A 23093-nucleotide genomic window follows, 5' to 3' on the forward strand; every position below is an offset into this window, starting at 1 on the left:
CCTCTATGAAAGCATTGTTGGGAACAGAAAGTGGTTCCTTGGAGAGGATCCATCTCCGCTCTTCTCTTGGCCTCCTGGTCTTAATCGGCTCCTCTGGTTTTTCTTGTGTGCTCGGTTCGTAACCAGGCGAGCTGTTTCACTTCAGCTTCTTCTCCATTCCACTAAGTGCTTCAATTAGTTAATGTCTGTGTGTTTTGTCAGTTTGAATCTGTGTTTATGCTTGGACATGCACTTTGGTCCTCCTCAAAGGGCCAGGGGCATGGTAGAGGGTAGGGGGAGGCTAATTTGGGTGAGGGTGGTGGTGGTGGTGTGGGGGGGGGAGGGTTGTTGGAACGGCAGTGAAAATAGGACTATCAGTTCCACTCAGATAACCCCTGGCTGTCATTGGACCTTAAGGCAAGCCGTGACCCCGGGGGCTTGAACTCTGCGGTCATGTGACCAGGCAGTAAAGTGACCAGTGGTGTTGCTTGGCTGTGGTCAGAGAGGGGCCGGCTGTCGAGGAAAGAGGTTGCTGTGAGAGAGAGAGAGAGAGAGAGAGAGGAAGAGAGTCATGAGGCAACCAGGCCCGATGGCTTTCCTTTAGCTGAGTCTGTGCATGAATGGGGTCCAGACAGACTGGGAGAAGCATGAGATGGACGCATGGGAAGGTAAGAAGGACACAGGCTTTTTAAAGTAACGTGTGAACAGGAGAGACAGACTGTGTGTGAGTTAAGAACCATTCTAGTGACTGGATATCTGCTTTGTAAACCTTTTTAATGTTTGATGGCAGAGGACAAAGCTTAATTTACAACCAGTTACATTTTAAATAATTAGAAAGACACCATATTGTGTTGACATAAAATGACTATGAATTATTTATACATGATATCATGAAGATGGACATGCCGCTATTGCTACTCACAGGATTACATATCAATTGTCGAGCCTCTTCACGGCGTTTCCTACAATCTAAGCCTTCGAGTGCTTTGTTTGTGTGTGTGTGTGTGTTATGATGCATCTGTGTGCTGGTGAATTGAACAGCCTGCCTCCATATGTATTGATATTTTGTAATGTTGCTGCAGGTTTGCACACTGTCAGCAGTGATGATATAATGACTGCTGGCCCGATCACCACTATCTCTCTAACTTTTTATGACCGTTTGCTTCCCTCCACTTAACGTCTTTGCTAATAGCTTTTTGATACAACACCTACATTTGTTTATATGCTTTAGTTTTGCACAAAGAGCTTCTTTTTTTTTTTTTTTAGAGTGTTAAGCAGGCAAGCTTTCCTTGAACTCTGTTGACGAGCTCTCCCCAAAATCGCTTTCAGCTCGTCCCTCTATTGTCGCTTCGTTTTGGCTATTTTATAATAAGTGCTGGTAAAAAAGAACCCCCCCCCTCTTGTAGTTCTCACCTCCATACCAACCCCTTATACCCTCCCTCCCCTTGTATTGCAGGAATTTTGGAATGCGATCCTTGAGATCCTCACTCTTTAAGATTTAGAATCCACATGGCAAAGCAGAGAAACTCAACTGAAGTGTTGTGGTCCGCTCATCACTGCCGCACGCTCTTTGATAAGTCCTTATCTCGCGCCGCTTTGTCGATTGTACAGTTCACTCAAATCATCTAAGTGCTTATCCACGGTGCAGAAAACCAGCACTCTGTGGAGGCTTAAGACGAAAAAACATTTCTGTTTGTTTGCCCTTCATTTGATGTTTTCCTTCAAGGACTTTGGTTGTAGCAGGCAGAGGAACCATGTTACTGTATGCATCCCCTCCCCCCTCATGCTAATCCCCCAGCTAGCAGCCATGTTGGTTGTGTTCCAGCTGAGGGGGGTGGGTGGGTGATAACTCCACCCTGCTTTACCTCACTACATCACCTTCCCTCAGCAGGAAACCCTCCTGTTTGGATGTTCTGCACTTTAGAGAGAATATTTTAATAGAAGAAGCAGATACAGCATACGAGGGGGAGCAGAGGGGAGGGGGGAGAGGTTGTTTGTGTGGATGTGGATGCAGGGGACAGAAGCTGTGTAAAGATCAATAGTAACAGTGGGGGAGGTCAGGGACTCCTGTGACTCTGTAATGCTCGTCTATAAATAGCCAATGACAGAGGCTGCCTCGTTGCAGCCATGCGCGCACCTTCCTCCTTAATTTCACGGAAACGTATCCATCTCTGCAGCCTTGTCAAACCAGATGTCAAGTCTGTCATGTTGCAGATCTTTGTCCTCCATTGGTGTGTTATTTCAACTGCCCTGCACCCCTCCCCACCCTGCAGCACATACAACACTCACACAGGTTTGAACTTATCTGATGCATCACAAATGTAGTTCTTGAGGCACGGAAAGCTCCACATTGTGAACGGTGGACGTTTGGCAGGATTGGAAAGAATGATAAGAGGGAGTTGATGCTGCAGGCTCTGCTCTCTCTCTTAGGGAAGTCCCCCACCTCCCCCTCCCTCCTGTTAATGAAGGGTATAGACTCCACATTCATTAACAGCACTTTTATTCGAGCCTTGTGCATCACAAAGGCTCAGCTGTAAAAAACCCACCATATGGTTCATATCAGTATGTGCTGCTGACCCCACCTTTATCAGGAGCTAAGGGCTCAGACTGGATGATCAGGTTTTTTCTTTGCAGAGGTTTTGATGTCCTGCAAGTGAGAGAAGTTAGTGACGTTCTCCTGTTTGACACAAATACATTATAGAAAAAAAAACCTTAACATTACGGTAAAAACTGACTCTGATTGAACACACATGGTCTCTATTACAGCTATCATTGTTCACCTGGTTCAGCATCAAACGCTACATTTAAAATTACAGTCAGGTATGAGTAAAAGCAGTGTTAGAGACTTGTTGAAGAGGCTAAAGAACAGAAATAATGTGAGTGTTTCATACCTTCATTGACAGGCCGATGTAACAAAGTGCATCGTAGTATTTGATAAGTGAATAACAGGCGACATCAATCTAACACAATACGTACAGATTACATTATCAAACATGGCAAAATCTTATCTGTTATGTTAACCAGGTGTACCAAGGTAAAATGCCTCCCTTATGTTTTAAGGATAGAAATTAAAAACATGTCAAAGTAAAACATCCTCCAGTCATTTAAATCAAATTTGAAACATTGTACCACGCATTTAATCATCTGTTTTTGGTTGCATAAGTTTCCTCTTCTTAAAAGTAAAATGTGAAAATATGTCAAAAGACGCTGCAGGGCGGGAATATTTTGGTCAAAAGTTGATGAAATTCTCTTTCACTATAGCTACTTAGTTTTTATGTTGAGGGTGGAGGAGTGACATTAAATCAGAGCTTTACTGATAACCATCACAATAAAACAAATGAACATTTCAGTGCTAGAAATGAGGATCAAATTGTTTATAGAATTTCTCTCACCATCACAAATAGAAAGCAAAAATAATCTGTTTGTGTGAGGAGCCTGAACCAGCGGGTGTTTGAACATATTTGCCTGATTAACTGAAACCATCAGTGATGTTATAATTATAGTTACAGTTGATTAATTACGTAAATAACTAATCAATTCGAGTGATGTTTGAAACTCTTAGCATTCTATACTATATGATACTTTTTATTTTAGGATTGATCTTAGTTTTATCGACTGGTTTCACATTGTTTTTAACTTCTTCCTCTTTTGTCAGATCAAGATTTTACGAGATCACAAAGCAAATGTAGAAGGAAAAAAATGTGATCCATCGAATAAAAAAAATGAACAAGCACAACAACTTTAAAGAGCACATGTCTTGTTATAAATGAAAACTAAAACATTTCAATGATCCTTTGAGATGCAAACACAGCTGAGACGATGAGACAGACTCCTCCAGTCAAGAACTTTATTTAACAAAGTAGCCTCCCATTAGCATAGCATTTATATGTAGCCTATCTTTTGGTGTGATTCCGACTCAATGCTAATGATTTAGCCTCTAAGCCTGGGTGAATATTATCAGGACACCAATGTCAACAGGCTGCCATTGTCTTGTGGAGGAGCCCAATCTGTGACTGCATACACATAACTTTAGAGATTAGCATCACAGTGTGGCCTGCCAGGAATGCTCTGCGTCTCACGGAGGGTCTTCACATGCCTGTAACCTCTTTGAGTGTTAGATGTGTATCCATGTACATACCAGTCATAGTCTTAGCACGCCCCTTACTCTATCAGCCCCAGGTAGGAGGGCTAAGTTTGAGAGGAAAAGAAGAGATAAGGAGGAGGAGAAATGGGGAAGCAGAGAGAGAAAGAAGGAGGTGGGGGGGGGGGGGGGGGGGGTGCCAGCAGCGGAAAAGTACAGCAGATTCCTTCAACCCCCGCTCCCTGTCTCAGCTGGGCATGATTGTGATGGAAAGCCCGAGACAAAACCTGAAGAGAAAAACCCCTTCAGCAGCAGGCCTTGTAGTTCTGTCAGCCACTCAAAGGGATGCTTTACCACCACACTTCAGCCTTTGTGCCCTCCGCCCCTGGACAATAGGGAGATTTGGCCGCGATACATCTCTGTTCCCAGCATGACGCAGCTCACAGAGGGTCACGGAGACGGTGAAACCTGGGCACTGTTTCTCACCCGGGGGTACCTTTTCATTCTTAGTAGAGCGTGGAAAAAGTTCAGCAGTATCAGTAGTGTGTGTTTGAAGGGGATTTTAGGAAGGCAAGCGACAGATGTTAGCCACACACAAAAAGTAACATTCTGCCTTTCTCTCTCTCTCTCTCTCTCTCTCTCTCTCTCTCTCTCTCTCTCTCTCTCTCTCTCTCTCTCTCTCCCTGCCATGAATGAGATGAGTCTTTATATTTCCACAGGAGCATCAGTGATTGGTGGCCTCACTCAGCGTGCTTACAGTGTGAACATTTGCTGGGACATGTTGGGGGTCAGTGGGAAACCAGAGAGCTGTTTGTCTTTGCCTTTCGACGGGGGGGCTTCAAATGCTTCACTTGCATTTCCTGGTTTGCGTTAAAGTTAGGAATGAAACCCGGGCTGACCCCTGGGAAACAATGCAGCCTTTAATGGGGGGTGTGGTTGTGTGTGTGTGTGTGTGTGTGTGTGTAGGGGTGACACAGAGCAGCATCGGGGGTTCCTGCACCGGAGCTGGAGCGACACAAACAGAGGGTTTTTTTATCATCAACTCAGAAGGAAACAGAGGCCTAGATGAAATAACTTTATAATTCAGTATGGGTGAAGTCCCAAAAAACAATGGATCCTACATTTCCCATAGTGCAACTTGTTGCATCTTTTCTCAGAAGCCTCCCTCCCTTGTAATCAGATACTTTGTTCAAACTGGACTCATCCGGTTTGTAACACAAGAAAAGAAATCCACTTCAGTGGTAACTTTACCATCAAGTGTAAAAAATGGTGGAATTCACCTTTAACCTTTGAACTCTGCTGTAGACATTGTTTGCAAGTGCATTCATGGCTACTGTGGCTCACAGTGATGTGTTTTGTTTTAAACCTTATGACTTCCAAATCCGTTTTGAATCAGAAACAATTCTTCATCAGGAAGTTGTTTGAACACTTGTATTTTTTAGAAGCAGAGTTTAAAGGCCAATCATTCACTCATGGTCGTCTTACATCGTTTCAAACTGCACGTCTCTGTTGAAGCAAAATGACTACTTAAGACACAAATGGCAGTAGACGAGAGCCAATATCTACTTTCCATTCTTATTACTGCTACTTAAAACAACAAAAAATGTCTTCCGGTTATTACAGTTTCTATTTCTGATCTTTTGCTAACAATGTCCATAGACTCACTTTGAGGATCCATATGAAGAAAATAAACAAGGTTTACCTCGTTCAGCTCATGGAGCACCACAGATGAAAATTCCTTTCCGTGCTCTGTTTGTGTGGAGGCAGAGATCTTTGGGACAGATGCCTCCACGACCTACAGCTAGAGATAAGTGAGAAAACATGTTCTGTCAGGGGAACAGAGTCATGACGTATAGTTCTACAAAACATGACTTGATTATCCGCTCCCTCGGAAGTAACGCTTTTCTGCAAGCTTTTGTTTTATGAAAGACAATATGGGGTCATGCTTAAGGGGAAAATGAAGGAAGAAAAAATAGTTTGTTGATAAAATGTTGAAGTCAAAGTCAGTCACAATCTCAAAGTCGGGAGATGATTCTCTTATTTATTCTCTTTCTTCCCGCCTGACCCAAACACTCTTCCATTGACTTGAACAATGTCTTAGGAGTTTTTTTTTTTTACATGTAAGAAAAGTTCCCAGACTCCTCGGGTCAGCCATGCTTGCAGACTGCAACCTTTCAGAGGTGAAACCCCACGAGTGAATGCCATGAATATTTAACTGCCATCTGCAGGCGGGAGGAGGAGGAGGAGTCATAGGACGTGCCGATCTGAGATCAAGTGTGTGAAGGTGTGAATCATCCTGTTTTATATGGTGGCCATGCACTTGAAAGACAGGGTGATAGATTTGGCAAATAAGCCTGTGTGAAGGCAGCTTTAATGGCCTTTGTGTTTTTGTGCTCATTGAAGGAAGTCAGGCGTTTTCACATGCCGGGGTCAGTGAAATATACGGTTTTTGATGTGATCTCTGAATGAGCACATTGGCCGTGACAAATGGCCGCCTGTCATTTAATTCAACTTCCTCGTGTTTTATGGCGCCCGAGTCGCCCCTCATACGGCCGCATGCTTAGCTTCACTTACAGTAACATCATGTTGCTGTGTGGAGGAGATACAGCTCAGGAGTAGTTCTCAGCTGAATGTGTACTGTTACTGTGTGTGAGGAGGGTGATGGGAAGTTTGTCGGGGGTTTTTTTCTTATTTTTTTTCTCCGGCTTCATGGAGGTGTCACTCTTCTTTATACGGAAGCTTAGCAGCTGAAAAGCTCTTTATGGAGACTCCAGCTGAATCTCTGCTGAACTGCCCGTCACCTCAAACACTCACACACACACAGAGAACTCTGTTACAGCCCAGAGTTCAGTCTGAACTAGTATTCAGCAGGCTCTTCACACCTGGTTCATTTATGTGATGATGATATGAAGTCATCCATTTGCTTTGGGACACTGAGCTCTGATCTTACCTCGACTCACAGTCAGGAATATTTCATTTGTAATTATGCACTGAAAGAGTTTTAAACATGAAGAGTCTTTTGTGTTACATGAAGACACATTCCTTCATTAACCTCTGTACTTTGTCAATTCCTGCTGTACTTCATACAGTAAACCTTTGCACCCTGGAAACAAAGAGTCAGGTCTTTATCCTGTAAACGTCTCCAGATAACACTTGTTCTAAATTGGCGCTATACAAACAATGATTGAACAATCTGGCCAGATGTTCTTGTAATCTTATTGGCCACCCCAAAATATTTAACTATTATTGTCTATTTGCCTAATCAGAGTTGAAATCCACCATTCAGGCTGTGATGCAACAGGCGGTTCATTGTGCAGTTTTCAGTGTGCAGATGTCTGTTTGCATTTCTTAAAAAATACTTTAAATTGTGACAAACATACTTTTGAGTCCTTGCAGAGTGACGATTAGAGGATGTATATGTTGCCCTTATCTTGTGTTACTTAAAAGTCGCTGTGATTACTTTAGAAAGGAGGGGTAAATAAATGCTTTTCATTCATGTGTGCGCTTAAACTTCAGGCCACCCCCCACACAAGTCCGTGCCCAAGTTGGGCCAAAGAGTCTGGACTCGCCCCTGTAGTGGAGAAACCTACTTATAGTTAAAGACCTGATTCTACAAGTTAAAACTAACTGGTCTGTTTTGGTCTATGTTCTATACAAAGTATATTAATAGACGAGTGTGCCTCTGTCATCTTCACAAAGACAGTGTTGCTTTAAAAGTTCTTCACATACTCCATAGTCTTCATGTTTATCTTTGATTTTGACTGTCACTGTGAAGGGTTAAAAAAGGAAGCCAGCATGATCCACTGATGCATCATAATCGATACGTATTCTTCTTCTAATTGAATGTAGAATCACAAAAAGACATTAGTCTGACAAAAACAGCTGATTGTGTAAAACTTAAGCTGCCAGGAAATCTAAACCTGCGCACAATTAAAAACTGCTTTAGAAACGTCCAACTTCCCTCGTCCTTTCATGAAGAGAAAACTTTAACACGTAAAAGGCAACACTGAAATAAATCACTAATTTTTTTTTACTTGATAATAAATGAATGTAACTATCTTTTCACTAGACACGTAGCTCTGTCATACCTCTAACTTTAAAACTTCATAATTCCCCCTTCAGCTTTGCACACAGTTGTCAGATGTAACGGATGTATTTGACATTATGTGAAGGTGATTATAAGAGGTAAGATTAACTATGGACTACTTAAAAATACTGAAAGCTGCCTTACTAAAGACCAGATCAACAAGAAGGAGTTTTTCCTCAGAGTTTGAGCTTATATGCATTATGTTTGTGTCTTAAGACAGTAGTTAGTCTGTCACAAGTGAAACCTTTTTTCCAGATGAAACGAGCTCTTAAACGTTCATTTAGCTCACATTATTTCATTACAGGCTTTTTATCTGAGTGTGAAGAAACTCTTCTAACTGGTGGGTTTTAAAGGGTCACCAGCAGCAGCCGGGATGTTTCTCTGGCTGGTTGGGGGCTTCCTCGCTGAGTCGACTTAACCTCTGTACGTATAGAGTTAATCACCAAAATAGTTAAAGTCTAATCCCAGGATGGGCTCACCATGTGACGCCCCATTGTCTCTGTACAGTATGGCTGCCCCTGCAGTTTTTCTGCAGGCAGCACATCTAAACCTCGCACCATTTAAATGGTAATCTGTCTGTGGGCTTTAGAAGTCCTCTATTCACCATTCATTATTATCTGGGAGAGGCTTTATGCCATGTGCCCCCCCACCTCCTTCTAATTACCTTTAGTACATGAACCCTGCAGCCCACTATGAAGAACACCCCCCCCCCCCCCTCTCTCTGGGAGGCTTAGCTTTGCTCAGTCACATTCCTCTGATTAGCCGGCCCTTTAAATGATATGCACACAAAAAAGAGCTTAATCCTGCTCATTAGAATATTAAAGATGATGTTTCTGTGGCCTGTTTATTGTCAAAACACAGAGCCTATTAATCAGTGAGGTGTGGGCGGGGGGGAGGTCAAACACAGACAACAGTCACAGTGTCAGGTTTCCACAAGTCAGGTCCCGTGAGGTAAACAGTGTGTGTGTGTGTGTGTGTGTGTGTGTGTGTGTGTGTGTGTGTGTGTGTGTGTGTGTGTGTGTGTGTGTGTGTGTGTGTGTGTGTGTGTGTGTGTGTGTGTGTGTGTGTGTGTGTGTGTGTGTGTGTGTGTGTGTGTGTGTGTGTGTGTGTGTGTGTGTGTGTGTGTGTGTGTGTGTGTGTGTGTGTGTGTGTGTGTGTGTGTGTGTGTGTGTGTGTGTGTGTGTGTGTGTGTGTGTGTGTGTGTGTGTGTGTGTGTGTGTGTGTGTGTGTGTGTGTGTGTGTGTGTGTGTGTGTGTGTGTGTGTGTGTCATCTTGTAACTGGTAAACATAAAACAAAGCTGATTTCATTCTCAGTTTGTGCACCGTTTAAAATGCAAGCCCTCAACACATTAAGTGCACATCTCCTCCCTACAGTCTCTCTCTCTCTCTCTCTCTCTCTCTCTCTCCTCTCTCTCTCTCTCCCTCCCCATTGAGCCTAGCAGGAAACCTGCTCGTCTCCCTCCATTATTGGCTTTCCGACCGCAGAATCCCAGAGGAGGTTAAAGGTCCCGCCCGTGTGTAGTGCCGCTTGTTGCATTACTCAAGAGTCTTACATTAATCAGATGACCAGGTTAATCTCCGGGCTCAGCAGCAGCTGCAGACCCCTTTATGTCTACCTCATTCTTTCTTTGCATGTGCAGCCACAGACATGACATACTGTATATACAGCCTTTTTTTTCTAATAGAACATATCAACAACAACAAGCTGCTTTACTAACTCCCTGTGATTAGAAACATGCAGAAACATTTTTTTATGCTGCTTTACAGAACCATGAAGGCGGATGTTTGTTTTCCTCCTTGAACAGAAGAACAGCAAGTGTTAGATTCTTCTTTATGTTACACTTCCATTCAAAACTGACAGGAAAAAGACTCATGCATTGGCTTGTTTACCTGCTGTAACCAAAGGAGTACTGTTGAAAGTAAGAGACCAGCAGTTGAGCCAGAATTGATATCATTATCTGGTGATGTTGTCAGATCAGACTGATGGATGTTGACAAATGTAGCGGTCCAAACCAGGCTTGTGCGATATGGAAAAAATATGCGATAACATTGTGATAACGATATGAGCTGAGATAAACAAAATAAAGAATGCAAATGATCTGTAGAGCACAGCTCCAGTGTCTGCTGTTCTTCATGGTTGACACAATACCTGTGTTTGCAGCATGTCCCCCCTGAATCCAAAATAAGTCCCCAAAATGTTTCCTCAAATAAATTGGCATTTCTTAATCTGAGGGTACCTCATTACTGCCTTTTCTTCAGAGTGGCCCTTACACCCAGGCTTCCACTCAACAGGTCAGATGTACAGCTGAGTGACAGAGCATTGCTTGACTACATTTAAAGTGTTTGTTTTTTTAATTCAGACTTTCGCAATGTATTTAGTGAAAAGGCGGTACAATCAACAATACAATCAGTCTTCATTGCAAAGCCCCGAATCCAAACATGCATGGACACTATTTTACCCACAAGGCAGCTGAATCCAGAAGTATTTCTCTGCTGACATGAGAAAGACGTCTTTTGTTTCAATGGACACCTCATGATGTGGTGGGTATTCTTTTCAAAGAGTAATTAGTTTTGGATTTTTTAAAACACAGGAGACTGTGTATGTGCATGTACAGTGTCAGCATTTGAAAATCACCCAAATGATGAAGATATCAGCAAAATCCCTTAATTGTACTTCTCTAGTGAAAGAAATTCCACACGTTGCAGCCAACATTACAAACGCTCGCTCTGTGTTTTCCTGGGACATTTCTTTCCTTCAGAGTCATCAGACCTGTAGAAGATGGTCATATCAGACACATCAACATGTCACATCAGTGTTATCTCTACCAGCTCCTGATATGTTTGATCTCAGTCAAGCTGAGATACAGATCAGCAGCAGGCCACATTCCAGCTGCAGCCCTGCTGTTCCATGTAACCATGACATCCAACCCATCTGCTCTTTGTGGCTGTTAGCAAGGAGGAGGGGGGAAGGGGCAGGGTGGAGGGCTTCTTGCTGTGTGTGTGTGTGTGTGTGTGTGTGTGTGTGTGTGTGTGTGTGTGTGTGTGAGTGTGATAAGGCTCAACACCGGGGACTCTTGATTCTCGGTTTCCTTGGTATGTTTGATTACATGCATTATGTAGCCTGAAGGTAGATGGGATGGGGGGATTAAGTGAAGATCTTCAGAAGCTCCTCAGACTGCTATCTCTACCGTTTGAGAACACCTTCAAGAGATCCACAAAGAAGGTCCACTGTAGGCTCCGCCCCTCCTTGATCCTCTCCGCACACCGACAAATCTTTACATTCAAAACCATGACGAGTCAGTGAAGACAGAAAGACAACCACAAACAACTCTACGAGCTGCTGAATGTCAGCACTCTGATTGACCTCCTGTTGTTGCATCAGAATCAGATCTTTTTTTTTTTGTTATTACTAGAATCTACATCAACAGTCTTCATTTCATCATCCTTCCAATGTGTTCGTCCTCCTATCACGAGCAAAACCTGTTCATGTTAGGTCCATGTCATAGTTAGCCAGATTGCATTTTCTATTCTGGGCGTCTTAATGTCTCATTTCTTTATAGTCAGCAAGCTGTCCGCCAGCCTTTACAACGCCACATTTCATCATGTGTATGTTCTATTATAATTTATAATGTACTTTGTTCAGGACATCCTGTTCCACACCACTTCCTCACTGTTAGCCCCCCCCAAACACCTCCTCCTGCCCCAAAGCCCCTAAATACCCCCCTCACATGTGTTCCAAATTAGCTCCTTCACTTATCGCTGTCTTAACAAACTTCTCACAGTTTTGAGTGATCAGCGGAAAAACAGCGAGCTGTTTTAGGAAATGATCGTGAAGGTTAATGATACAGAGAACGTTCAGACGCTTCACTGACTTGGTTTGAAAATGACTGACCAAAGGGACAGCGTAGTTAAGACTACTTCAGGTGCTGTATGGGACAGATCAGTTTGAAACACCTCTTAACTGTATGACACAGTTTCATCCACGTTTGAGGCCGCACATTTAGGCCTGAGAGGGCTTTCCAAGGAGAGCTCTCGTTCAGGCGATATGGTCGGAGAGAGAAAGGAGAGACTGTAAACAAATCGGTCGTGTGGTTTTCGCTTGCTGCCTCCTCTCATCAGAGCTGCTGAATAAATCATACACAAGACGTCTCGGCTCCCCGTCCCGCTGCCTGTTACACCTCCACTTTCACACAATGAGAGTTAGAGCTTAAGAATCTTTTTGGATTAGCCAGCAGCGCCTGGCTCGCGCTTAAGCCCCAACCGCCCCCATGATCTCAATTAAAAAGTTGTGCCTTCAGCAAGGTTTTTTTTTGCACCCACTATGTTTTCCCCCAGGAGTGTGAAGTAGTGGGAGGAAACGTTTTCTAAATGCTCCACTTTTTCTTTTCTGTGTTTCTTCCCCCTCTGCAGATGTTCCAGCTGACCAGCGTACTTGCCTTATCTGTGGAGACCGCGCCACAGGCCTGCACTATGGCATCATTTCCTGCGAGGGCTGCAAGGGCTTCTTCAAGCGCAGCATCTGCAACAAGCGCGTGTACCGCTGCAGCCGCGACAAGAACTGCGAGATGTCGCGCAAGCAGCGCAACCGCTGCCAGTACTGCCGCCTGCTCAAGTGTCTGCAGATGGGGATGAACCGCAAAGGTAAAGTGAATCCCCGAAACCCGGTGATGTGTCTACAGTTGTAGCTCTTGAAAGGCCCCAAACGAACACTATTTAGACGACCCTTTACTCTGCAAAGTCTCTAAATGCAAGAAACAATGTATACATATTCTAAACAAGTGACAGAATGAGATGAAAAACATGCACCAACCTTCAAATCATTCACAACACATTGTTCTTGCAAAAATGCAAATCCTTTAGCGGTTGATTCCAAACAGATTAAGCAGTGTACTAGCAGTGCCCCCCCCCCCCCCCCAATTCAATCTTGACCAGGAAAACAACCTGGGAGCTATACTAGTATGGTTGAGAAAACTGAGAGATACAGTGTTAAGTGTTAGACTTGAGCTGCAGTTTGTCTACATGCAAGGTGTTACCTACTTCTATGTGAATTTGCTGCCCCCTAGTGTATAAACACTGAAATTGACCCTCCTCCAGCATGGTGGCCTCATTTTAATATGATTTATTCTGCAGGATTTTTTGATTAAAGCAAACCTCGGTCTTGAGACTTGAAATAGATTTACCGAAACTCCTACTTTTTTAACAAACAGTCTCCAGACAGCCGGGGAGAAAAAGGGCTCTCCCTGTCAGCAGACACAGGAAAATGTAGGTTTGAACAGTGGATAAAAAACATTCCACATGTGTATAAATGATCCGCAGTAGCAGCAAAGTGCTGCATGATTAGCGCGAGCCACTAGGTAGAGCTATGATGCAGATTATGTCTCACGTTTTGTTTTTACCACATGCTCTGTCTCTGATCTTTTCTTTCTATCGTGCAGCAATCAGGGAGGATGGCATGCCAGGAGGGAGGAACAAAAGCATCGGGCCCGTTCAGGTAAACTTCAACACCACCATCATCATCACCAGAAATGTTTTTTTTTTTTTTTTTTCCCAGACTTTTTCCAACCCCCCTCTCTCCGTGCTCTGAGTCACTCTCTGTGCTCTGAGTCACTCTCTGTATGTATTCCTGATTCAGACTCAGAGTTAGCCCGCTCTGTATGAATGCATTTACTGCTCAAAGCATTCTGAGTTCGAGTGCATTAAGTATATTAGAGAAGCATGGAATGAGAGTGGACCCTGACCAGCTGACCTCGCCGTATAAGCAGTGTAATCATATAGCTGCTGATTATTTCCCCATTCAGTGCCGGCTCCATTATGAACACTAGCCAGAGAACAAATGGTCAGGAAATTGCGTGACATGAAGCTAAGTGCCGCTGAGCCTCCATTCAGGGGGAGGAGAGAGCTGGTCAATTAATTCCAGCTCATTTCAGCAAGTCAGGACACAGAAAGGCCCTGCTTTCATGAAAGGAGAGACCTCTGTTTCATAATATGGACTGAATTACGGTTTCAGTGTACATGGGGGTGTGATGGAAATGAAAGGGAGTTGACCTCAGCCACACATACAAAACACCACATTTGCCTGCATGCTAATGCTTTTCTAAATGGCTTTTGTCTGTTGTGTTACCAGCACAGACCTGCAGAGATTCTTTTATTTTCAGTGTTTGTATCAGCTAATCAGCTACACACACACACACACACACACACACACACACACACACACACACACACACACACACCTCCCCTGTTTGCCTGCCTTCTTTCATTCTGTGGCTCCCTGTTTCATTGTGTGATTGCGTCCTTGCTCCTCCATGTTTTTAGTGAAAAGCAGCTCGTCATTGCTAATCAAGTGAGTTGAATCAAACTGTGTGTGTTTTTTTTTGTTTTTTTTAACAAGTCCTTCTGTGTGTTTCAGATCACAGAGGAGGAGATAGAGCGGATCATGTCGGGGCAGGAGTTCAAGGAGGACGCCCCGGAGCACACCTGGGGCAACAACGGCGACGGCTACCACAGCTCGCCCAGCAACGGCGCCTCGGAGGGCAACCAGCCATCACCCGCCTCCACCCTGTCATCCAAGTGAGTCGTGAACCCCCCCTTCTCTCCGCCTGCAGCGCCTCCACTCACTCCAAACGTTTGAGATAATGTGTCGGCCCTGACAGTCTTACACTGCGTTCCCGTCTCACCCAGACCTTTAGTGAAGGTATTCAGTGAGGGGAAGAATGCCTGAATGTGCAGCTCCTCAGGCTCGCTGATGATGATAAGCAAACACTCGCCGCACTATCTGCTGTGCATGCTATGGAGACGAGAGCATTGTCTACCTGCACTCCTCAAGGACAAACATTGTCGGAGTACTCGCATGACAGCATTTATTTTAGTCTTACACAGAAAAAAAAAACGTTTCACAGCCCAAAAGCTATGCAGAGAAATACTCGTATTATCAAATGAAATCTGAGCAGAAATGAACAACAATGACAGAAAACCTTTTCAGTGTGGAGTGTCTGCGCCGTGCTCCCGAGATACAGGGGTCAAGGAGAAGTGTGTCTGTCCAGAGAAAAACATACTGATTGAATGAACACGGTTAAGTTTATGTCATGCACTGTAAGCGCCCGTCCCTCTGACCAGAAGTACATTTTTCTTCTGCGATCAAATAATGTGTCGCTTCAATATTGGAAAAATAAAAACCGGCTATGAGACGAGCCATAACTAAATCAGCCGGAAAAACAGGTGATTTTTCTGAAAGTGTAACACTTGAACAAAACATATGACAAACCGCATTGTCAATTTCAGCTAGCTCTTAACTCAGTGAACAGACAATCTGATCAGTCGTAGCAACTAAAGGTGAGCAAAAATATTGATTTCTCTAAAAAAAAATCAAGATTCTTACCTTCTGAGATTTTAAATAGATTCAGAACTTTTTTTGGGGCTAATCAGTCACTCACGTCTAAGTGCTAATGCTAGCTCTTTAACTGGCAGTAGAATGCCAAATAGAGGGAAATTCAGCCAGTCTCACCGATGACTGGAGTAGATCCTGAAGTATGTACTAATTCAAAAATAGATTTTGATTCCATGAATCCGGAATCGTTTTGAATCCAAAAATAGATTCTCAATTAAACCTTGACCCCAAGAATCAAGTCGTGACACACCCAAAGATTACTCGAAGGGCTGGCAGGAAAAGTTCTGGGTAAAGTCAGAGTGAAACATTCATCAGTTGTTTCTCAAGTGTGAAAGCACAGTGACAGTCAAAATCTACAGACTCCTAAAACAGTTTCAGGAGCTCAGTGATGCAAAGTGATACAGCTTGTCTAAACGTCAGGGACAGAGTCAAACACAGGACACTCCCAAGAGTTCTACAGTTGTGTTTAAAGAGGGAAAAGTCCTCGGATGCTTTATGAAAGATATCAAATCTTACTCTTACTCCAAATCTTACGTGGTCACCGAGTGTGTTTTCCATTTATTGTGGGAAAAAAACGATGTAACCAACTGAGTGTAATCTTTGACCGTCTGTGCTTCCAGTCGCTCTGTGGAGTGGAACGGCTACACGGCGGCCCTCAGGGACCAGTACATCAACACCTCCATGTCCACACACTACCAGCTGCTGCCTCACCTGTTCACCTACCCCGCCCAGTCTGGCCTGCTCGCCCCCCAGCCCCGCAGCATCTACCCACAGTCCCACCCACTGGTGCTGCAGCTGGTGGCCGCTGAGGACCTGGCCCCCCTGGCGACCCCCATGCTCATAGAGGACGGGTGAGCTGCTGCATAAAACAAACAGCTCATCATATTGTACCATGTTCCAGGTGATCCGGAGTGAACCTGACAGTTTCCTCCTGTGTGTGTGTGTGTGTGTGTGTGTGTGTGTGTGTGTGTGTGTGTGTGGCAGGTACAAAGTGACACAGGTGGAGCTCTTTGCCCTGCTGTGTCGCCTGGCAGACGAGCTGCTCTTCCGCCAGATCTCCTGGATCAAGAAGCTGCCGTTCTTCTGCGAGCTCTCCATCGAGGACTACACCTGCCTGCTCAGCTCCACCTGGCAGGAGCTCATCCTGCTCTCCTGCCTGACTATCTACAGCGCGCAGATCTTCGGAGACCTGGCCAACGTCACCGCCAAGTACACGCCGTCGGACGATGAGCTGCAGGGGTGAGCGGAGTGGCAGAGACCCAGAGAGGGGGAAAAAAAATGTGTCAGGGAAACGACTGTCGGCAAGTTCATGCCAACAGTAGAGAGAGACGTTTAGGAGAAATAGAGAAAAATACACTCACACCCGACCCTCTACTAACACTTTAAAACCAATGAAAAGAACTGCGCTAAAGCATGACTATAACACTACTGCTACTAAATGTTTATCTCTGCACTGATAAACTCTCAACTTAGAGTGGTTGCACATTAAGGACTCAGGCTCAGATCCGAGGACACTTGACCCCAAAGTCCGGTTCATTTGGTCAGTGTGAACTGTACCAGAGTCCGCTTGAAGAGGTGGTCACGGGCACGATTCATGTGTTCTTTAGTACGTTCTGTAGGAGATGTGAACGCAACCGTGCTCAAACAATGAAGTGGACCGCTATCAGATGTAATTCTAACTGGTTCCTGAAGCTTCAAAAAACGTTGTATCCGCGCAGCACGGGTCAGCACCGTTTCATCCTCTGAGCTGCGAGGTACATGTGGACGTGGAGGGGGTCGTTGTTGGTGTCTTAGCCTCAAATGACTGTGTGTGATATGAATAGCGATGTGTGTCCCCTCTACTCTGAGGAGGCTTTTAAACTCTTTGTTTGGTTTTATCGCCCCAATTTGACCGATTTGATGAATTGTTTGCCTCTGCCTCCGCTTCTTTTTCAAACCTCCAGACAACATCTGATTCACGTTTAAACAAGCTCTAATAAAAGTCTGATAAAGTGAGGGGTGAACAAAGTCTGAGTCATCAGCTAAATATAACAAGGTGCATCATCTGTTTGATTCTCAGTTGGCCCACACTTCTACTTTGTCTTCATAGTTTATGGTTGTAACATTTAAAAAAGAGCGACTGGAGAAATGACCCTCATTTATACGTGTTTAGGAAAGGTGATATCGCACCTGCACTGACTCATGCTGCCTCCTACCTCTCCTTCTTGGAGGCTATCACACTCTAAACATAGAAGAGATAATTAAAGGTGATAAATCTCTCCCCCCCCCCCCCCCGAGTTTCACCACTTTAATATTTCACGCTGAAGAAAAGGTGGATATGAGGGGTTAAACGCTGGCCGCTACACTGACGATGTAGACGAGACGAGCTGCTCCACATGGGGTTCTGTATGACAGCGGGGAGGGGGGGGGGTTTTGGTTGGACGGAGGCCAGTGAAGCGGTCCGTAAACGGGAGGACTCCTTAGGACAGAGCTGAGGCTAGCACGGTCTGGCATGTGAAACACACACACACGTCCTACATTGTTGTGTGAGGCTTTGACTCGGTGTAAATCAGAGCACAGTTATCTGACCTCATGACACTTTTCACTCCTAATATACGGTGCTGTTCTGCTGCTTCGCTCAATTGACTCGGAGCTTAGGAGCGGATATCTGATTGAGCGTGACTGCTTTAAAGTTTTGTTCGAGAGATTGGAGCTGTGGGAGCCAGAAATGAGGTTGTGTGTGTGTGTGTGAAATGAAACTTAGCGAATGTGTCCAACGTCTTTCAAAAAATCAGTGGTATCACCAGGACGTTTGTTCAGCTAGTACAGTAGATCCGACTGATTCCCTCCCTCATTTTCCCCTTGTTCTTTGAAGCATAGAAGCTTAAGATAATAAGGCTTAAGGGACTTTTTTTATTTTGGTTGACTGATCTGCATTTCATCCCATGTGAACAGGAGGACAGTAAAGCTTTAAAAACAGCCTATCATCTTTTTTTTTTTTTTTTTGAGAAAACTACACAAACTCGACACCCCTGGAAGTATTTTCTTAATATGATTATGAAAGTATTTTAGAAGGTTTTAGGACATTCAAAAGTTTCCAGTTGAATTGACAGTTCTGTGTGATTCTTCAGTTTCAGCGAGGACGGCATGGAGGTGATGGAGAGATTGATATATCTGTTCCGCAAGTTCCACACGTTGAAGATCAGTAACGAAGAATACGCTTGTATGAAAGCCATCAACTTTCTCAACCAAGGTAAAACAATTTTTAAAAAGTACAAAAATGAGCTTTGCTGTATTTTGTCCAAAAGTTGTTTTTTTTACCGTTTTCACTCACATGACTCTCCTCTCACTTGTTTCCCCACAGATATCCGAGGACTGTCCAACATCTCTCAGCTCGAGCAGCTGAACAAGCGTTACTGGTACGTGTGTCAGGACTACACCGAGTACAAGTATCCGCACCAGCCCAAACGCTTCCCTGAGATCATGATGTGTCTCCCAGAGATCCGCTGCATTGCAGGTAAAATTTCTGCCTGCTGATAAAAATAAATCTTCAAAAAAATGTAATGTACAATGTAAACCCAATCCCTTTTAGTAACCCGGTGATGCACGTTTTGACAAATATTGTTAAGACATATTCCTCGCTGTTTGTGGATTAACTACAATTAATGTTATTAAATTATGTAATTAAGTTATTTCCAGCCGTTAATCTACAAACAGTGAGACCTAAGTATTTACAACATGAACAAAGCATTATGATAAGTTTACCAACAGCTACAACATTAATCTACATCTAGTGAAAAAAAATACAAAACAGTGGCATCTAGTGGTGAAGTCTTAAACTACAACACAAGGTATTTTAACGGTAATCTGCTGTTGGATTTATTGAATTATTTCCGCTCACAGAAAACGATAAATCAAAGTCATCGTACTTTTCTGAGGGATGAAATCTATCCTTGAGAACACTCTGCTGCTCCTCGTCCTCCCCCAAGTTATCCCACTTTTCAAAACGATCACCATGACAACTGTATTTTTCAGGAGGACTTTGACGCTTTTAGGAGCTAAGTGTAAGGTTAGCGTTATACCTGCACAGCTTAAATGTTAGTAATGCATAAACTCCATCCACCACAGACTGGCTTTTAATTAGAACATCAAATATAGAAACGGCATCTTCATGTAATGTCATGTGTTGAGTTTATTTTCTCCTTTACACTGACCAAAGATAAGACTACAAATAACTGAAACTATTCAGTGATTTTCTTAACGAAGCAGAGATCTGAGTATGGAATTCAATAAAAAAGTAGCACAAGAGAAAGCTAAGCTAAGCTAGCCCTGAGCTAATGTTTGGTTTGGTGCTCTGTGTGTTTTCAGGGAAGCTGGTGAATGTACCTCTGGAGCAGCTCCCCCTCTTGTTCAAAGCAGTCTTGCACTCCTGCAAATCCAGCCTGACCAGCTACAGGACCGGCCCGTCGCCCTGCGTGACCACCTCATCCGGGAACTAGGACCCCCCTCTCCACCGGACCCGCCCACGTCGAGGGACTGGTCGTCCCTTTTTGTGAATGTGACAAGCAGCTAGTATTTTTTTGTAACTTTTTCTTTATGTATTTATTACACGACAGAGCTGAATGTATGCTGATTTACACTGTGCACATGCTTCTGTACAAAACAAATGCTCGTAGATGCATTGGTCTTTGGAGTTTACAAGTGTGTTTCCAGTTTGCTCGATGTGTCAGTGTTGCTATTGTTAGAGCTAGACTTTAAGAGAGTTTATTTTATTCAGACGGGGACAAATAGACACATGTGACGAGTGTTGTGAGACTACCTCAGGAAGATGTTGTTGCTATTTTCAGGTACCTTTTCTTGCTTTCCAATGAAGAGTTGCCCGGTCGAAAAAACCAAATCCCTGTGGATGCTTTGGCACCTCAATCAGAGACTGAATGTTCAAAGGAGCTGCATAAATCAAAGATAGAAAAAAACAGTGTCTTGTCACACTGAAAATGCAAAATTGATTATCAAAAGTGAGCTACTTTATCTGCACCGACTCTCAGAAATCCCGCTACTGGGAGGCAGACTTGTCAATTTAACATTCCATGAGTTAAGGTGACAGTTGTTTGAAAAAGGAGCATACGGGTATTTTATACAATCATAGACTGGGGATATAAGGCTTTATTGCAGGGGAAGGGGAGGATAGCTAGGTTTGCTGTTTTTAGTTATATTGTGTTTTTTTTTTTTCTTTTTTGACCAAAGTGTTATGCAATGCGTTTCTCGAAAACACACCCATTGATGGGTAGGGAGCTGAAAAAACAGATTTCTTATCAATGAAGGATCAGAATAAGAAATGAATCAATCTGTGTCAGAGGGGGGAACCCTCTGCTGGACAGACGAGTATGTCGCTGGATGTTGATTCTAAATCCTGCTAAACGTGCACACTTGATTCTTGAGCACACATGTATGCACAGGGCAGACGGGATCCCACTCTTTGTTTTTTTTTGTTGTTGTGTTTTTTTTCCCCCATCTGATTCTCGTCTGATGGCTTGGTTTTTTTGGGGGGTGGGGGGGGGGGGTGACTTTGCTGCCTTCAGTGCCAGGAACTTGATGCATTGTAGCCTTTTCTCAACACAGGATCAGCTTTGTTTACAGTCCACTGTGCTGGCTCGGGTTCGGTTAAAGGGGTAGTCCGTCAAAACTTGTGTTGTTTGACTTTTTGTAGAACAACCAGAGACACACCAGTTGTTGTTTGAACTGTGAGGAACCAGTAACAGATAGATCCAGTCTGAGGTTTAGCCGAGTGGGTTTGGATTTCGGACATTCGGTGTTTGCTTACTTTCCTCAGAAATGAAGGAAACTCCAGATTAGAAACCAGTCGGTCCATTTCAAATCTCTTGTGGCCAGTTCTTCTTAGTTTAAGGTCTTCTCAGGCTCAATCAAAATTTTGCACAGACCCAAGACTAGACCCGTTTCAGGTCTGGTCCTCCGGGTTTTTACTGGCTAAGGTTGACTGAAAGGCCGACAGAGGAATGTGTTCTATGAAGTGGTCAACATCAAGTTTTTGGGGATTATACCTTTTAACCAGGCTAGGAGTGGATTCAGTGTGGTTGATCCGGGCTTAGTTTAGAGAATTTAGATGACTTTCCTCCATCTTGCATACCCTCTGTGACAGATATGCACATGTTTAAAAAGAAGAGAAAAGAAAGAAATAAAAAGCCATAGGAAATGGTCTTTATTTTTGAAGAATGAGATGATCGTTTTCAAACCGCTTGAAGTGTCTTCTTGGATTATTCAAGTTTTTAAGCCGTTTCACGACGACAAGATCGATTTCAGATGCAGAAAAAAATGCAGTCCTCGCAACAACTCTCTTTTTTTTGCACACGACGGTGAGGTTCGGAGACCTCGGCCACTGGCCCACCCCGGTGTGTTCCTCTCTCTCAGGTCCCTGCAGACCTGGATCTAAACAGGGTAAAGTGAGTGTTATGTATTGCATTCAGGAGTTCCTCAGTGACCACGCTGATGTACTTGTAGTATACGTAGATGTAGGTTCCAGGACATTGTAGGTCCTCGGTAGAAAGTGTTTTTCCCCCCCACCTTAACCCCCCCTCCCCCCCATCATTCAGTGACAGTGGATGTAGTTTGAAGGTGACACATGCAGGGTGGATGTTTCTCTCGGTAGTCTCTCTGTGTGCAGCCTTAAAAAGCACCACCAGTCTGATGCAGTGTTTCCTCTTGAGATGTTCCAGTTAGCCTCTTTTCATCTTTTGATTTTTATACATTTTCATGTACCTTTGTAGTTATTGTGGATGATGTTTTGGGGTTTTTTCTTGTTCTTTTTTTTCTTTCATGTATTCATTGTCTTTTTGTTTGGTTTTTTTTTGGGAGTGAAGACAACCCTATCGTTTTCTAAACTTGTTTTTGGACATGATTTGAAGACCTCGTCCCGTTGTCCACAGAGGTTTGATTAAGTTGGAAAAGTATTACTCAGGTGACGTCAGTCTGGTTTTTAGACCAGCTGACACCCTTTTATGTATCATTTGAATCTTTTCTTCTTTTTTTTCTTTTACAATACAAATGTGATGGTTTGGAGTCGTGTGCACTTCCAAACTTGAATGAAATGACACATGTTTTATTATTACCACTAAGATTCTCAGAGCAGCTATGATGGAGTTTGAAGAAATCAGAGCATCAAGCATCACTCAGGCTTCAGAGGTCAAAGGGTCATTTCAGCTCAATCTCAAAAGACCTCCAATCATTCCTCACTCACCTTTATGGTGTCAGGTCAGATTCAGTCTCCGCCTCTCCAAAAACAATCATGAAAAGCAGTTATGGCTTCACATGCTATCATCCCTGTAACATCATTGACGTGCCTCAGATCATGATTTTAGTTTTGAATTTCCTTCCTGGTTTTTAATGCTTTTAGCTTCCCACTTTATACCTACAGCCAGGGACTACAGATTCAGATTAATGATGATTAAAATGCACGTTCACTGTCAGATAGGAGGAATGATATTCAGATTTTAAAAGGCCATCTGCATATTTGTGTCTCTGCAGTAGAAAAAAAAATGCATTAAAACAGCCCAACTAACATACTG

The 23093-nt window shown here is 43.6% G+C and overlaps 1 protein-coding gene across 1 annotated transcript; it reads left to right on the plus strand.

The window, feature by feature from the left end:
* Window positions 1-400: 400 nt before the first annotated feature.
* On the plus strand, window positions 401-21713 carry nr6a1a (nuclear receptor subfamily 6, group A, member 1a). Its single transcript, XM_061037398.1, has 9 exons — window positions 401-647; window positions 12558-12788; window positions 13583-13638; window positions 14557-14717; window positions 16155-16385; window positions 16519-16773; window positions 18645-18766; window positions 18878-19030; window positions 19882-21713. Exons 1-9 carry the CDS (start codon window positions 596-598, stop codon window positions 20010-20012), a joined length of 1392 nt encoding a protein of 463 aa, XP_060893381.1. The 5' UTR covers window positions 401-595; the 3' UTR covers window positions 20013-21713.
* The last annotated feature ends 1380 nt before the right edge of the window (window positions 21714-23093 follow it).

This window comes from Labrus mixtus, chromosome 5 (genome assembly GCF_963584025.1).
Source record: "Labrus mixtus chromosome 5, fLabMix1.1, whole genome shotgun sequence".
In the NCBI taxonomy this organism is placed as follows: Eukaryota; Metazoa; Chordata; class Actinopteri; order Labriformes; family Labridae; genus Labrus; species Labrus mixtus.

Bases quoted from the DNA above. Each gene is read 5' to 3' on its own strand.
- nr6a1a (XM_061037398.1), top strand. From the start codon at position 596: ATGAATGGGGTCCAGACAGACTGGGAGAAGCATGAGATGGACGCATGG. The intron at 14,718-16,154 runs GTGAGTCGTGAA...CTGTGCTTCCAG, and splicing joins GCCTCCACCCTGTCATCCAA to TCGCTCTGTGGAGTGGAACG. The intron at 19,031-19,881 runs GTAAAATTTCTG...GTGTGTTTTCAG, and splicing joins AGAGATCCGCTGCATTGCAG to GGAAGCTGGTGAATGTACCT.